The 14,221-nt window shown below is 40.3% G+C and overlaps 1 protein-coding gene across 3 annotated transcripts in view; it reads right to left on the bottom strand.

Annotated features, from left to right (window-relative positions):
• Dennd5b (DENN domain containing 5B) overlaps nucleotides 1–14,221 on the bottom strand; it is a 120,127-nt gene that overhangs the window by 51,711 nt on the left and 54,195 nt on the right. For all 3 annotated transcript variants that reach the window (XM_005364627.2, XM_005364628.2, XM_026787881.1), the window contains 3 exons: nucleotides 7,426–7,962; nucleotides 4,282–4,519; nucleotides 1,331–1,481 (listed from right to left, as the gene is read on the bottom strand). In XM_005364627.2, coding sequence (XP_005364684.1) covers nucleotides 1,331–1,481; nucleotides 4,282–4,519; nucleotides 7,426–7,962 — 926 coding nt within the window. The remainder of the gene's footprint in view (nucleotides 1–1,330; nucleotides 1,482–4,281; nucleotides 4,520–7,425; nucleotides 7,963–14,221) is intronic.

Below are 14,221 nucleotides of genomic sequence, written 5' to 3' on the forward strand. Positions count from 1 at the left end.
CGGCGACTAGACTCCCTTCCTGGTTGTACAGAGGGCTGACGGTGATCTGTAAGTTTTTTCCCCTTTAAATAAATACTACCCTATTAATCATAATTCCAAACTGCTGTGGCATTGTTTGTGACTTACGCCTTCAAGTGTGGGTGCCCATGCATGGCCTAAGACCCTCTGGAGCTGGAGTTACAAGTGGTTATGGACTGGTCTTGAAGCTGTGCTCCTCCTGTCTCGAACTCCTTTGTGCTAGGATTGCAATTCTCAGCCATCTCGCTTGCTATAAATTGTAGCTCTATTTTTAATGCTTATTATTCTCATGCTTGAAAATTTTTTTTTTCCGAGACAGGGTTTCTCTGTGGCTTTGGAGCCTGTCCTGGAACTAGCTCTTGTAGACCAGGCTGGTCTCAAACTCACAGAGATCCACCTGCCTTTGCCTCCCAAGTGCTGGGATTAAAGGCGCGCGCCACCACCGCCCGGCTTGAAAATGTTTTTTATTGTTATATTCATTTCATTGTTAAATTATTTTTTCTTCCTGAAACAGTCTTTCTTTGTAGCCCTTGAATTTGCCTCAGTTACCCAAATGCCAAGATTACAGATATGTACCATTCAAGCTGGATTCACTGTTAAATCTTTAACCAAGATAATCCTCATATATACTAATGGTACAACCAACACTTACCAAACAGATGAATGAGAACTATAATGTTCTATAATGAACTATCATGGAAATAAAAACTGCTAGGCCAACAGTGTACTCATTCATATCAAAGCGATTCAAACAACTCTAGAACATTTACGAGTAAAGGAAAACTTGAGACCTGGGGCTGTAGCTCAGTTGGCAGAATTCTCACCCCATACAAAACGCCTTTAGATTCCTCTCCAGCATTAAATAAAACAGAAGGCTGATCAACACCTGCAGTCCCAGTACAGGCAGAAAACACCCCCTGTCCCTAAAAGGCGCAGGGACCATTGCAGAGGGATGAAAAGACCGCAGAAGCCAGGGGCTCAGGAGAAAGGTTGTGAAGCTGCTTTCCATCCAGGACAGGGCCATTTCACCAATGAACTCACACTGGCTGTGGTTGCCTCTGCCTGCAAGACAGTCAGAACGCCAGCATTCACCAAGTCCCACTTCATCGCAAAGAGCGGCTGCTGGAGGAGGGAGAGTCAGGTTCCCTCAGGGCACATGGTCCCTGCTAGGTCGCCCATGCTCCAGAGGCTGGTCCTACCCTCTCTCATACTGCCAGCACTCATTAGACTCAGTGGTCTAAAATATAAATAAATAAATGTGGACATTAGGAGTGTGTGTGTGTGTGTGTCACTCAGGCAGACATACGCTTACTTGTTATTGGCCGGTCCTGCCGCCAAGACGTCGGACTGCAGCTTTGGGAAGAACCCTTGCTCATATTTGCCTTGGCCGATTTTCATATCAAGTAGATGTGGGTGAATTGCAGTGTGATCCATTTTCATCAGTCTTTGCTCAATTGACTGGGCTATAAATTAAATTTATCATAAATTAGAGGCATTTCATTCCCAAAACGCTGTATCATATATTCATGCACCTACAGAAAACTGAAATCATCCCGTCACTCAGAAACAGATTTTTACAAAGGCCATTGATAATCAGGAATATGACTTTAGAAAGATTGCTTTTAAATAAATAATGAAAATATTATATACACATACACATGTCCACAGGGGACATATAGCAATGTAGCTTTTAGTAATTATACAGCCAGGGAATCCTGAACATTTCAGAAATTATCATGCCTACTTCGTGAGGTCAGAGGTTGTGTACTCTTAAGGCTTTCAAGGGTTTATGTCAATACTGATTTGTGGTGATTGGTGAGGAAAAAGAAATTCATGTATCATAGTGGTGCAGGCCTGTAAGCCCAGCTAGTCAGAAAGCTGAGGAGGAGAATTGAATTCAAACCTTTCTTATGCAATTTATTGAGACTGTTTCAGAACAGAGTATAAAGTACCTGTGTGCTTCTCTATTACGCCCAAGGCAAGGCCCTATCTTCAGTTCCCAGCACTGGAAACAAATGCACGCATGCCTACACTTGCACCAAACCAACATCTGTGTCAGATGGGGGAGCCATAGACTACAGCCTCCTTTTGCAGTTTCAAGTCTTTAACTTCCTGGGAATCTCATTTTATTTTCAGGCATGCTAAGTCTATAATGGAACATTTTCAAAAGTGCTTCACACAATTTCGCCATGAGAGTGGGATTATCAGGCTCCAAGAGGCAGAGAGAACCCCATTTTAACTGCTAAGATTTTCCAGATACATGTTAAGCTAAGAAGCTGGGACTTCATCCTATTTTAAAAACTCTGTCAGGAAGAAAGGGATGAAATCCTCCCAACGAGGCACTCACATAACTATTAAAAGCACCGGAGTCACAATTCTCTGAACAAACAACTCATTCATCTATCTATCTTCTCTGTTTCCAGAAACAGAGAGAGGTACTTGCCACTTCTTCAAGGGTCTCCAAGGAATTGCCCGTACACACGTAGAAGTACAACAGTGATGAAGACTGCATAAAAGTTATCATTTAATAATCCTTTCCTTGAGAATGCTAAAACCTGCCAGGCCGTGGTGGCTCGTACTGTTAATCCCAGCACTCAAGAGGCAGAGGCAGGTGGATCTCTGTGAGTTCAAAGACAGCCTGTTCTACAGGGTAAGTTCCAGAACAGCCAGAGATACACAGAGGAAAACACAAACAACCTCCCCCCCAAGGCTAAAACAACTTTATTACTCCCACGACTGAGCTATTTAAATAAAGATGGAAAGGAAGGGACAAGCGAGTAACAGAAGCAGAACAAGGAAGCTACATTTCCTTTGTGTGCTTTCATCCACTACAAAGTTTTGGTCTCAGATAAAAAGTGGCACTCTTTTCTTCTGAGACAGGCTAGCCTCGAACTCAGAGAGAGCTGCCTTCCTCTACCCCCCAGTGTGGGGGATTAAAGGTATGCACCACTACTGCCTAGCAAAAGTGCTACTTTTTACTGAATGGAAAGAAATAAAAGGATATTTCTATTCCGCAAAGAATGGGCTGGGAACTAGGCAAAAATATGCAAAGCTACATGAATTGGTACATTTTACATTTTTGTTAATGAATAAAACCACTAATAAAAGAATAAGACTTTATTTAGGTACTCGAAATCAGTCAGGTCTGCATCCACTCATGGCTCCACTGAGAACCAGTTACAGAACCACAGCCAAATTCTTCAACCTCTCAGTTTCCTCGCTCACAGAATGATAATAAAGCAACAACAAACAGCCGTGCACACCTGTCACTAGGACTGCATGTGAAGGCGTATCAAGACAAACACTGCCACATAGGAAAGACTCAAATGTTGGCTATTATTTACCTAACAGAATGTATTTCACAACCAGACAAGTCCAGAAAAATTCCTAATTCTTTCAGAGAAACTGGTGTTAGGGTTGGGGAAACCTTTAATTTGAATGAAAAAAAAAACCCAGAGATTATGCCGGGCGATGGTGGCGCACGCCTTTAATCCCAGCACTCGGGAGGCAGAGGCAGGCGGATCTCTGTGAGTTCGAGACCAGCCTGGTCTACAGAGCTAGTTCCAGGACAGGCTCCAAAGCCACAGAGAAACCCTGTCTTGAAAAAAAAAAAAAAAGAAAGAAAAAACCCAGAGATTTAATTTCAAGACATGGAATTATATAACTAACTGTAAAACAAAGCAAACAAGTACTGTTTTAGCTATGTAAACTAGACAGCATCTCAGATTTCCTTTTTGTTTTTATTTTAGACAAAATCTTGCCTTAAACTACCGGTCCTTCTATTTTGGCTTCCTGGGTGCTAGGATTCAGACATGTTCCACTGTGCTTTGGCTTAACTATTTTAGTTAACAGCTAGAGACAAGAGGTGACGGGTAAAGAGGCAGCATCAGTACCAAGATGGAGATTAACACATTTTTTCTAACACAAGGAAATAACAAAAATCTGCATCTTTTGAATGTCCATAAAAATAGAAATTCACAGAAGTCTGAAGAAAAGTATAAAAGCTTCTTGATAACACTAGGACTAGTCAATGATGTCTCAAAAAGAAAATTAGCTTCAGGCGGGCGGTGGTGGTGCATTCCTTTAGTCCCAGCCACTTGGGAGGCAGAGACAGGCGGATCTCTGAATTTGAGACCAGCCTGGTCTACAGAGCAAGTTCTAGGATAGCCAGGGTTACACAGAGAAATCCTGTCTTCATAAACAAAAACAAACTTAACTTTGTGCTGTATAACTCAACAGTCTATGAAAGGCTGGCAAACATACCTGCTTCTTTTAAACTGCTGCACTTCTGATAGATAGAAGTCCGCAGGGTGGGTGTGGGCGCCCTCACATTATACAACCTTATCTTCTCAATCCGAGAGTCAAAGACCCGAAGCAGAGGGTCCTTCTCTTCCCACTGAGACATGATTTTATTATCAATAAAGGTGGCGAACATCTGTGTTTCAATGAAGCGTGAAAGAAATGGCAGGTAAGGCTCAGACTGGTCAGAGAGGAAGGACGCCTGCAATGAGATAATTAGCAAATTATTAATGAGGTCACCTTAATGTTATATAAGATGGGCATGAAGAGTGTGTCAAGGTTATTATTATTCTTCAAACTAATATTAAACTGATGTTTGACATTTAAAGTCTTACAGATCTATTTGTTTTTCCTTTCCTTTAAATTTCTAGGTTTTTTGGTCACTTAGGACTTTAGCATTGATCTTACCTTTCAAACCTGATTTACATTGGTATCATGATGACCATTATGCAGAAGAGAGGAATCATCAGTGAACGATGGTGGATAAGGTGCTATACAATGGACTGTCAATCATCCACTTCACCTACCATTACAGCTGGTTCTTCTTCCCAGGGAGTAATCTCTTCTGTTCCCTGTTCCTAGCCTAGAAATGGACCTCTAACCAAAAGGCCGCAAGATGAGCCAGTGACTATATATCAGATTATATACATATCAAAATTATATATCAGATATATATACACATATATGCACAATAATTTGCATATGTTTATGCAAGAACTTAAAAATAACAACATGGAATTTGTGTCTATGGGTAAAATTCTTTTGATCTTCAAGCAGATGTTTTTCTAACTCAAGATTAAACTCCTTTCATACCTATGTTAACACAATTGTCTGTGATTTAAAGAGAGAAAACACTGCCTTAAAAAAGAAAAAATATACAGGGGGATCTTCAAAATGATACAAGCTGTTCTTCCCTCTTTTTTTTAATATTTATTTATTCATTATGTATACAATATTCTGTCTGTGTGTATGCCTGCAGGCCAGAAGAGGGCACCAGGTCTCATTACAGATGGTTGTGAGCCACCATGTGGTTGCTGGGAATTGAACTCAGGACCTTTGGAAGGGCAGGCAAAGCTCTTAACAGCTGAGCCATCTCTCCAGCCCCTGTTCTTCCCTCTTACTAGCTTGTGTGATGCAATAGATTATAACTGGCTTCTATCTGAAGCGTTCACATTCTTGTTTTCAGTTCATGTATACTGTACGTAGGAATTCTAAGCTTGGTTACGATGAGCTGAAACTTATAAGTGAACGCCTATTCCAGCCGCTGGGTTGGTTTTGTTTTTCATTCTTTGACTCTTCAAAGTTAGAAGCGGTGTCAGAGTCAGAGGGGAAAGGGAAAGGCAGTTCCAACATACAGTTGCTATTGTTAGTATTCATCAAGTTTCTTCCTAGAATATTTAATTTTTCCATTTATTACTTCAGAGGATTTTTAATAAAAGCTTCTCTACAGAGCCCACTTTTCAATTGAAAGCTTGCATAGTTTAATGTACTTATATAAGTACACATATCCATATCCAGATAGACCACAGCAGTCTCTAGAAATCAGTTCGTCTCCTTAATGTTATTTCATAAACATCGAATTTACTTTTTATAGGACAGACATCCCTCCCTCTGAAAATGGGTCAAACATCAGCTTTTGATGTTCAGATTCTTGTGTCCTATAACATTTAAAATCACCCAGAAGTTGATTTTTCAAGACTACTCTGCCCTGCATATTTCCTTAGTGGAAAATAAGATGATTCTAGCTTTTTGGAATCGAACATGTGAATTCCATTTTCTTAGGGGTTATACAGAAAGAAATCCACTTCTAATATAAAACTACAGAGAATAAAAAAGAACAAGGTATTAGGATATTAACTTAAATCAGAATTTGAATTGCCTCAAAGATAGATCATGAATGTGTAAGATTAGTTCTTAAAGTGGAGAAAAGTATAATAAAAACTAAGCAAAAATGGGAACAGGTCCTAGAGCAGAAATATATTTAAAAAGTGGTTTCTTAATATTAAAGAAGTTTAATCAGGCATAAAGTACACCAGCAAATTCTGATGCACATAGTATATTATCCTACAAGAAAAAAATATAACACCAGAAAATAATCTTTGATACTACACATTTAATAAATACCTATTTGTCAGATGCTTCAAAATTAAACACTTAGCATCTTGGAGTGTAATAGCTCCTTTGGGAAGGTTTTTAAGACACATTCTAACAGCAGGACTACACTTGCGCAGTAACAGCGTCACAGACATCTCTCTCCTGCTTTTGTCTGTTGGAAGAGATCTGGGGTGCACGAAGAACACTGGAGGGGATAGAGCAAACCTTCGAGAGAAGCTTCAGAGGACAGCAAAAAGTTTCCTTCTCTAAAAACTTTGAAATATAATCTTAGACTAGCAGTCATGAGCCCAAATTTACCCATTTGTTCTCTTTTAAGATACAAAAGACGTGAAATTAGGTTTATGAAACCTGTTAACCTTTAGATGAACAAGTTGGGTGTTACATCACTGGGTGAAGGCTATCAGTGAGAATCTCTTAGAAAAGGAATGGGCTTAAATTTTCTAGAGTTGGTCATGAAACAAGAGTAAACAAAACTCTTACGGGAGCAGACGACTCATGAAGATCAAGATCATATATGTGATATAATAATTTAATATTATTCAATTCAAAAGCCAGTTTTATGAGCGATCGATTTGCTCTTTTGAGACTGATCTCAAACTTACTAGGTAGCAGAGGGTGGTCTTGCACTCCTGACCCTCCTGCTTCTACCTCCCAAGGATTTGCTTTCTTGTGAAACTACTTTATCTAGCATAAAAAACTTAGTAGGATGGAAGAAAGGAAAAACCTGTGCTTAAAAAGTTAAAAAGACTAGCCGGGCGATGGTGGCGCACGCCTTTAATCCCAGCACTCGGGAGGCAGAGGCAGGCGGATCTCTGTGAGTTCGAGACCAACCTGATCTACAGAGCTAGTTCCAGGACAGGCTCCAAAACCGCAGAGAAACCTTGTCTCGAAAAACAAAACAAAAAAACAAAAAAACAAACAAAAAAAAAAGTTAAAAAGACTAGTAATGTAGGTCATTGCAACCATAGAGAGGAAAACTACGGTTCTTTTTACTTTGTCAAAGTTCTGCATCTGCTCCCGGTTGGTCAGCCAGGCCTCCATGTCCTGCGCGGTCTGAATCACAAATGCTTCATAATCCGCAAACATCTGTATAAAGCGGCTGGCAAAGACCTCTCGTACTTGTACGTTGAGTTGGTAGTCCCTCAATTCTGCCTCTTCACACTGTAATTTCAAATCCTTTTCCTCTTCATTCAGAGAAGCTGAGAGGTCAATTTTTTCCACAGTCACACCAGTCCTATCAGCAAGAGCCTGGAGGCGGGCTATGGTTTCATTGCCCTTCATTAACTCGTACATGCTGATGTTGCTGGTGGGGACATTGCCGTTCTTTCTGTCGTTAACCAGGTCTTTCAGAACCATGTTCTTCAGTTTGGTGGCACTCTCGCTACAATGGAGGCTGCCTTCAGGAGGAATCCCAAATTGGAGAAGAACTTCAGACAGCTCTTGGATAAAATCCACCTTATTGGGGAACTGTGGAAATTCTTCAGGCAATTCAATAAAATGGTTGTCAATATCCACGAAACACAAATTAGCCTGAAATAGAAAAAAAAAAATCACAAATGTTTTGTGAAAATGTACAAGGCTGACTTATTAAAACTTAAATGACTTCAGAGGGCTCCAATATTGTAGATCCAAAGCCAAGTTATCTTGGGCTACATTTAGCCTTCTACATAGCATTACTGTCCACCTGTGATTGGCCTAACATCTTTTTAAGTTAGAAATTTACCAATGAGACCCTTTAGCTCCCACCAACCTTGTGGAACCATTTTATCTGCATAAAATATTTAGTGGCTAAGAATTGTCACAGAATATTTTTACTGTGAAGATATGTCTTTGCCAACGCACCTTCTGGTTGACTTATTAAAGAGCTGAATGGTCAATATGTGGCCAGAAGAAGACAGGCAGATTTCTGAGGGGAGAGAGAGGAAAAGAAATCTAGGCACATGGATTCCTCCAGAGACTAAAGAAGTTGGAGAGACAGTACAGAACAGCGGCAACCAAGCCACATGGCAGAATGGAAACTTTATTTTATTTATTTATTTATTTTTTATTTTTTTTCGACACAGGGTTTCTCTGTGGTTTTGGAGCCTGTCCTGGAACTCCCTTTGTAGACCAGGCTGGTCTCGAACTCACAGAGATCCGCCTGTCTCTGCCTCCCGAGTGCTGGGATTACAGGTGTGCGCCACCACCGCCCGGCCAGAATGGAAACTTTAAAAGAGAGGTTAACTTCTAAGAACTAATTAGGAACAAGCCTAAGCTAAGGCTGAGCATGTCACTGTTGGGGAGCTGGGGGTACGAAGACTTGTTAGAAAGAATGCCATCAAATACTTGAGGCCGTAGCAGAGCCTTCCCTGCTTTGCTATAACCTGCTTACCTAAATTTTTCACCAATGCATTTGAAAAATTCATGAAACTGTTATCACATTAGAACATGCTATTTAGTGTCATTTAAATCCTGGCTCTCAGGTAAAGATCACTCATGTTTATCTCCAAAATAAACATCTCTTATTCCCTTTAAGGTGAGAACTGTGCTCCTATGGTGACAACTTGAAAAAAATTTAATGTTCTAAAATATTCTATTATAAACAGAAACAAAGTATACCATGCTTAAACAATTTTAAAAATACCAGACCCCAGGCTAGCCTTGAATTTGCTATAGATAAGATGAACATGACACTGATCTACTTCTGCTTCCTAAATTTTCAGGCAAACACCAACCAGGTCTGGCTCAAAAATTATTTTTTTACACTGCATTTTGTGGTGGGTATGCGTAGTGTGGAAATTGAGACTGGAGCCTTGGGTACCCTAAGAAAGTTCTCTTCAGTACTTTACACGTTACTTTAGGCTCAGAATTTTATCTGTGAGTGAGATGTCAGGGATCGTGCCCAGGACCTTCATCACACTAGGCCTATGCCCTACACGAAGTTACATAAACCAGCATATAAGGTCAGAGTCTTTTATTCGTTAATTTTTTTCTAGCACATAAAATAACGTGTTTCATTATAACATTTTCTTTTTATTTTTAATGATTCATTTACTATGTATACAGTGTTCTGTCTGCATGCATGTCTACACACCAGAAGAGGACCTCAGATCTTGTTATAGATCACCATGTGGTTGCTGGGAATTGAACTCGACCTCTGGAAGAATAGCCAGCGCTCTTAACCTTTGAGCCATATCTCCAGCCCCTCATTATGACATTTTCTACATTTATACTTTCATCATTTTGGCCTGTCATTTTAATGTCATTTACTTTCATGCCTTAAATATATATGTGTTCGCATATTATTAAATCTAGATTCTGTATGAGACTTTGTCTTCCTCTCAGTTACCCTCTCAACCTTCCCATTAGGTCCTTCTACCATGTGTATGTGTGTATGTGTGTGTGTATATATGTGTGTGTATGGTATGTAGGGGTATGTGTATGCATATATGTGTATGTATATGTATATCTATATGTGTGTATCTACAGGTGTGCACGTGTACATATATGTGTGTACATGTATGGATATGTGTGTATGTGTGTGTGTATGTATGTATGCAGTATGATTAATAAAAACCCAGAGACAGATATTGGGGTTTAACCTGAAGGTTACAAAAGCAAAACAGCCACTGGCTCTTACCTCTACATCAGTTCCAAATGGTGATCCTGCCTCCAGGAATCTCAGTATGAGACTGTCTGAGAGCTGTCTCCTCCTGTCTTATATTATTCTCTAGGGCTGGGATTAAAGTGTGCACCATTACCACCCGGATTCTATGACAAACTAGTGTGGCTACTGGGATTAAAGTATGTGTCACCACTGTCTGGTCTGTAAGGATGACCAGTGTGGCTGATTTACTCTCCAATCTTCAGGCAAGCTTTATTTACTAAAATATAAATGAGCCTGGCAGTGTGGCGCTTTTAATACCAACACTCGGGAGGTAGGGGCAGGTGGATCTCTGTGAGTTCGAGGTTAGCCTGGTCTAGAAGAGCTAGTGCCAGGACAGGCTCCAAAGCTACAGAGAAACCCTGTCTTAAAAAAAAAAAAAAAAAGGAATGAAATATCACTACATATACGAGTGTATGTATCTGTAGCTGTGTACCTATAGTGTGTATATGTGTCACAGATACATGTTTGTATGTATATATATGTATGTGCCTGTATGCATGTATGTATGTGTTAAAAATCTAAATTCCACATAAAGAAAACACACAATATTTGTCTTTCTGAGCAGGTTTATTTCTTTAACATGATCTCTAGTTCATCCATTTTCTAACAAATGGCATATCTTCCCTTTTTGTGGCTGAATACATTTCCATTGTGTATGCAAGCCATATTGTTCTTTTTAGTACATCTGTTATACAGCTATACAGACTCCCTATCTTGGCTATCATGAATAGTGAATCAACAAACATGAATATGTAGGGATCTCTATGGCGTTCAGTCTTAGGTTCCTCTGGAAGAGCTCTTAACTGCTGAGCCATCTCTTTTTCTAACACAGTGAAGATGAACAAGAATGGCTGAAGGTGAGGACAAGACTGTGGAATCGCTTAGTGCTGCCCTTTTCTTTCCTCTCCCCACCCCTCCCTAAAAGATAACATAACAAACGGCTACTAACATCTATCATTTTAAATCATGAGGTAAGGGGGTAGGTGGTTAATTACAAGTCTAGGCAGCTATATTAGCTACATAACAACTAAAATAATACTTTCCTGAAAGTGACATTCTTATAACTATTTTTAGAAACGTTCTTGCTAGATTTAGTCATTTTATTTCAGAGTTTTCAGGGGAACACATTTAAGCACATTTAAGTCTCTTTGAAAAGACTGTTTTACTTTTATTTATTATTTATTTGCTTTGGTTTTTTGAGACAGTGCAATCCTAGCTGTCCTGGAGTTTACTTTGCAGACCAGGCTGGCCTCAAACTCACAGAGATCTATCTGCATCTGCCTCCCAAGTGCAGGGATTAAAGGTGGGTTGATGTGGAATTCTGCTCTGTACGCCATGAATATGTTTTATTACCATCGGTTATTAAAGAAGCTGTTTTGGCCAACGGCTTAGCAGAGCAAAGCCAGGGGGGAAATCTGAACAGAGATATAGAGAGAGAGTAGGCAGAGTCAGAGAGATGCCATATAGCTACTGAAGTAGAAAGATGCCAGCCACCAGCCAGAACCTTACCGGTACGTCACAGCCTCATGGTGATTCATAGATTAATAGAAATGGGTTTAAGATGTAAGAGTTAGCTAGAAATATGCCTAAGGTATTGGCTAAACAGTATTGCAATTAATACAGCTTCTGTGTTGTATTCGGGTCTGGGCGATGAGGAAACAAGCCTACAGTGGGCACCACTACCACCTCCTTTATTTTGGGTTTTTTGAGACAAGGTCTATTACAGAATATTTGATCATATGATTAGTCCTGAGGTTGCATTATTTGCTGGAAAAAACTGTTTCTAGCTGTGGTGTGGCTCAGTTATAGCGTGCACCTTTAATCTAAGAGCTTTCTGCTTGAATATTGTAAAAAGGATTAAATAAAGGCAACATAGGTCAAAAGGTGGAACAAGCAACCAATGGATAAGAAAAAAACCATAGAGAGTAATAGAGAGTCAGGAGAGTGGAGAGAGAGATGCATAGGAAATAGAAGGGAGGGACATCCAGTTGGAGTTTTGTAGGAGAAAGCGTGGATATCAGAGAGGAGGAAGGTCAGCTGGGTGCTTTCTCTGCCTCTCTGAGATAGCAGGTTTTCACCCCAGCATCTTGCTCCCAAGTCTTTATTGGCAATATTTAACATTTGAGATTTTTAAAAAAATGTCTCTCTCTGTGTAGCTCTGGCTCTCCTGGAACTCTCTATGTAAACCAGGCTGGCTTTGAACTCACAGACATCTACCTTCATCTGATTCCAAAGTGCTGGAATTAAAGGTGTGCAACACCACACCTAGCTTAAAGTATTTTTATGTCCTCCTTAAAATTATGTGAGGCTGGTAATTTCATTTCACTGTAAAATGCTTCCAGAGAGAAAAGAGAGGTGTTGTTTACTCTTTCTTCTAAAACACTTAAACTCTTTTTTCTCCCCTGAGACAGGGTTTTTCTGTGTAGCCCCGGCTGTCCTGGAACTCAAGAGATCTAGCAGTCTCTACCTCCCCAGTACTGGGATTAAAGGCATGCACCACCACATCTGGTCAATGATACTCTTTAATGTGTGGTTTCTACACAGAAACATGGCTTACAATGCAGTGATATTTTGTTTGTGTTTTAACAAATAAAGCTTGCCTGAAGATCAGAGTACAGAGGGATCTCTGTTAGTTCAAGGCCACCCTAGCCTATACAAGATTGAATTTGTCTAAAAGAGAAACAGAGCTCACACAAAGGTGATCCCAGCACTAGGGAGGTGGAGAAAGGGCTGGACGGAGAGAGGAATATAAGGCGGGAGGAGACAGCTCAGTGCAGTCTGAGGTTTGGTGGAGACAGCGGCAGCCTGAAGACTGTCCCCACATTCTGAGGATGCAGTCTGAGGACAGGATCACTCGCCCCTTCAGTCTGAGCAGTGGAAGAGGTAAAAGGTCTCCCTAGTGGCCGGCCACACTGCTTCTCTGATCCCTCAGCTTTCAGCCCCTAAAATCTGACTCAGATTTTATTTATTAAGACCAATGAGAATTTGTGCCACATGACTTTGTAAAATCAGCTGTAAGCTGATTCGCTATTTCAGATTATCTCACGGATGAGTTTGTGTATTTATTAAACAATGTTGAGATCATGATTGGAAAAAAAACAACTAGAAAATCACAGACATCATTTTGAGAGCTTTTAGAAATTTTAACTGGCTTATCTTTAGGGTCAAATGATACAAGCAGACAGAGAAAAGTCTCCCAACTGTATGCAGACTAAGTTGCATTAAAGTATATCAACAAGTATTCATAGAAATCAGAAAGAACTTATATATTTAAATTTTCTTCTATCTTTGACAAACAATTTATAATATATAATCAATAAAAAACTAAAACATTAAGTCTTTTAAAAAAAAAAAACAAAAAATCTGTCTGGCTAGTAAACTATTTCTTTTCCTTTGAAAATGTAGAGTCTTTAAGTCTTGTCAGGCATGGTAGCGCACACCTTTATTCCCAACACTCATGGTGAATCTCTGAGTTTGAGGTCAGCCTGGTCTACAGAGTAATTTCCAGGGCAGCCAGGGCTATACAGAGAAACCATGTCTGGGGGGGAGGGGAAGACGAATTTAATTATTTTGAACTGACAAGATAAATTAACATAATTCGGAAGAAAACAAGAAAATTCAGGGAATAGAGAAGATGACAGCAGTCCCCCACTCTCTCCACAGCAGACATGACAATTTGCAGGGTTCATACTGCCTCAAGCAAGCTGTTTCCCCTGTGGTGGACTGAATAGTTATGGCCCTCTTAGATTCATGCGTTTGACTGCTTGGCCCATTTAGAGTGTCACTATTAGGAGGTGTGGCCTTGTTGGAGTAGGGTCACTATAGAGGCTGGCTTTGAGGTCATAAATGCTCAGGCTGGGCCTTGTGACTCAGTTTTCACTTCTGCCTGTGGATCGTAGAATCTCAGCTCCTGCTCTTGCACCATGTCTCCCTGCATGCTGGCATGCTCTGCCGTGAAGACAATGGACTAAACCTCTGAAACCGCAAGCCAGTCCCAATTACATGTTTTCCTTTATAAGAGTTACAGTGAACTCTTATAAGAGTTACAGTGAGCCGGGTGGTGGTGGCGCACGCCTTTAATCCCAGCACTCGGGAGGCAGAGGCAGGCGGATCTCTGTGAGTTCGAGACCAGCCTGGTCTACA

This window comes from Microtus ochrogaster, assembly GCF_000317375.1.
Source record: "Microtus ochrogaster isolate Prairie Vole_2 chromosome 14 unlocalized genomic scaffold, MicOch1.0 chr14_random_2, whole genome shotgun sequence".
NCBI lineage: Eukaryota > Metazoa > Chordata > Mammalia > Rodentia > Cricetidae > Microtus > Microtus ochrogaster.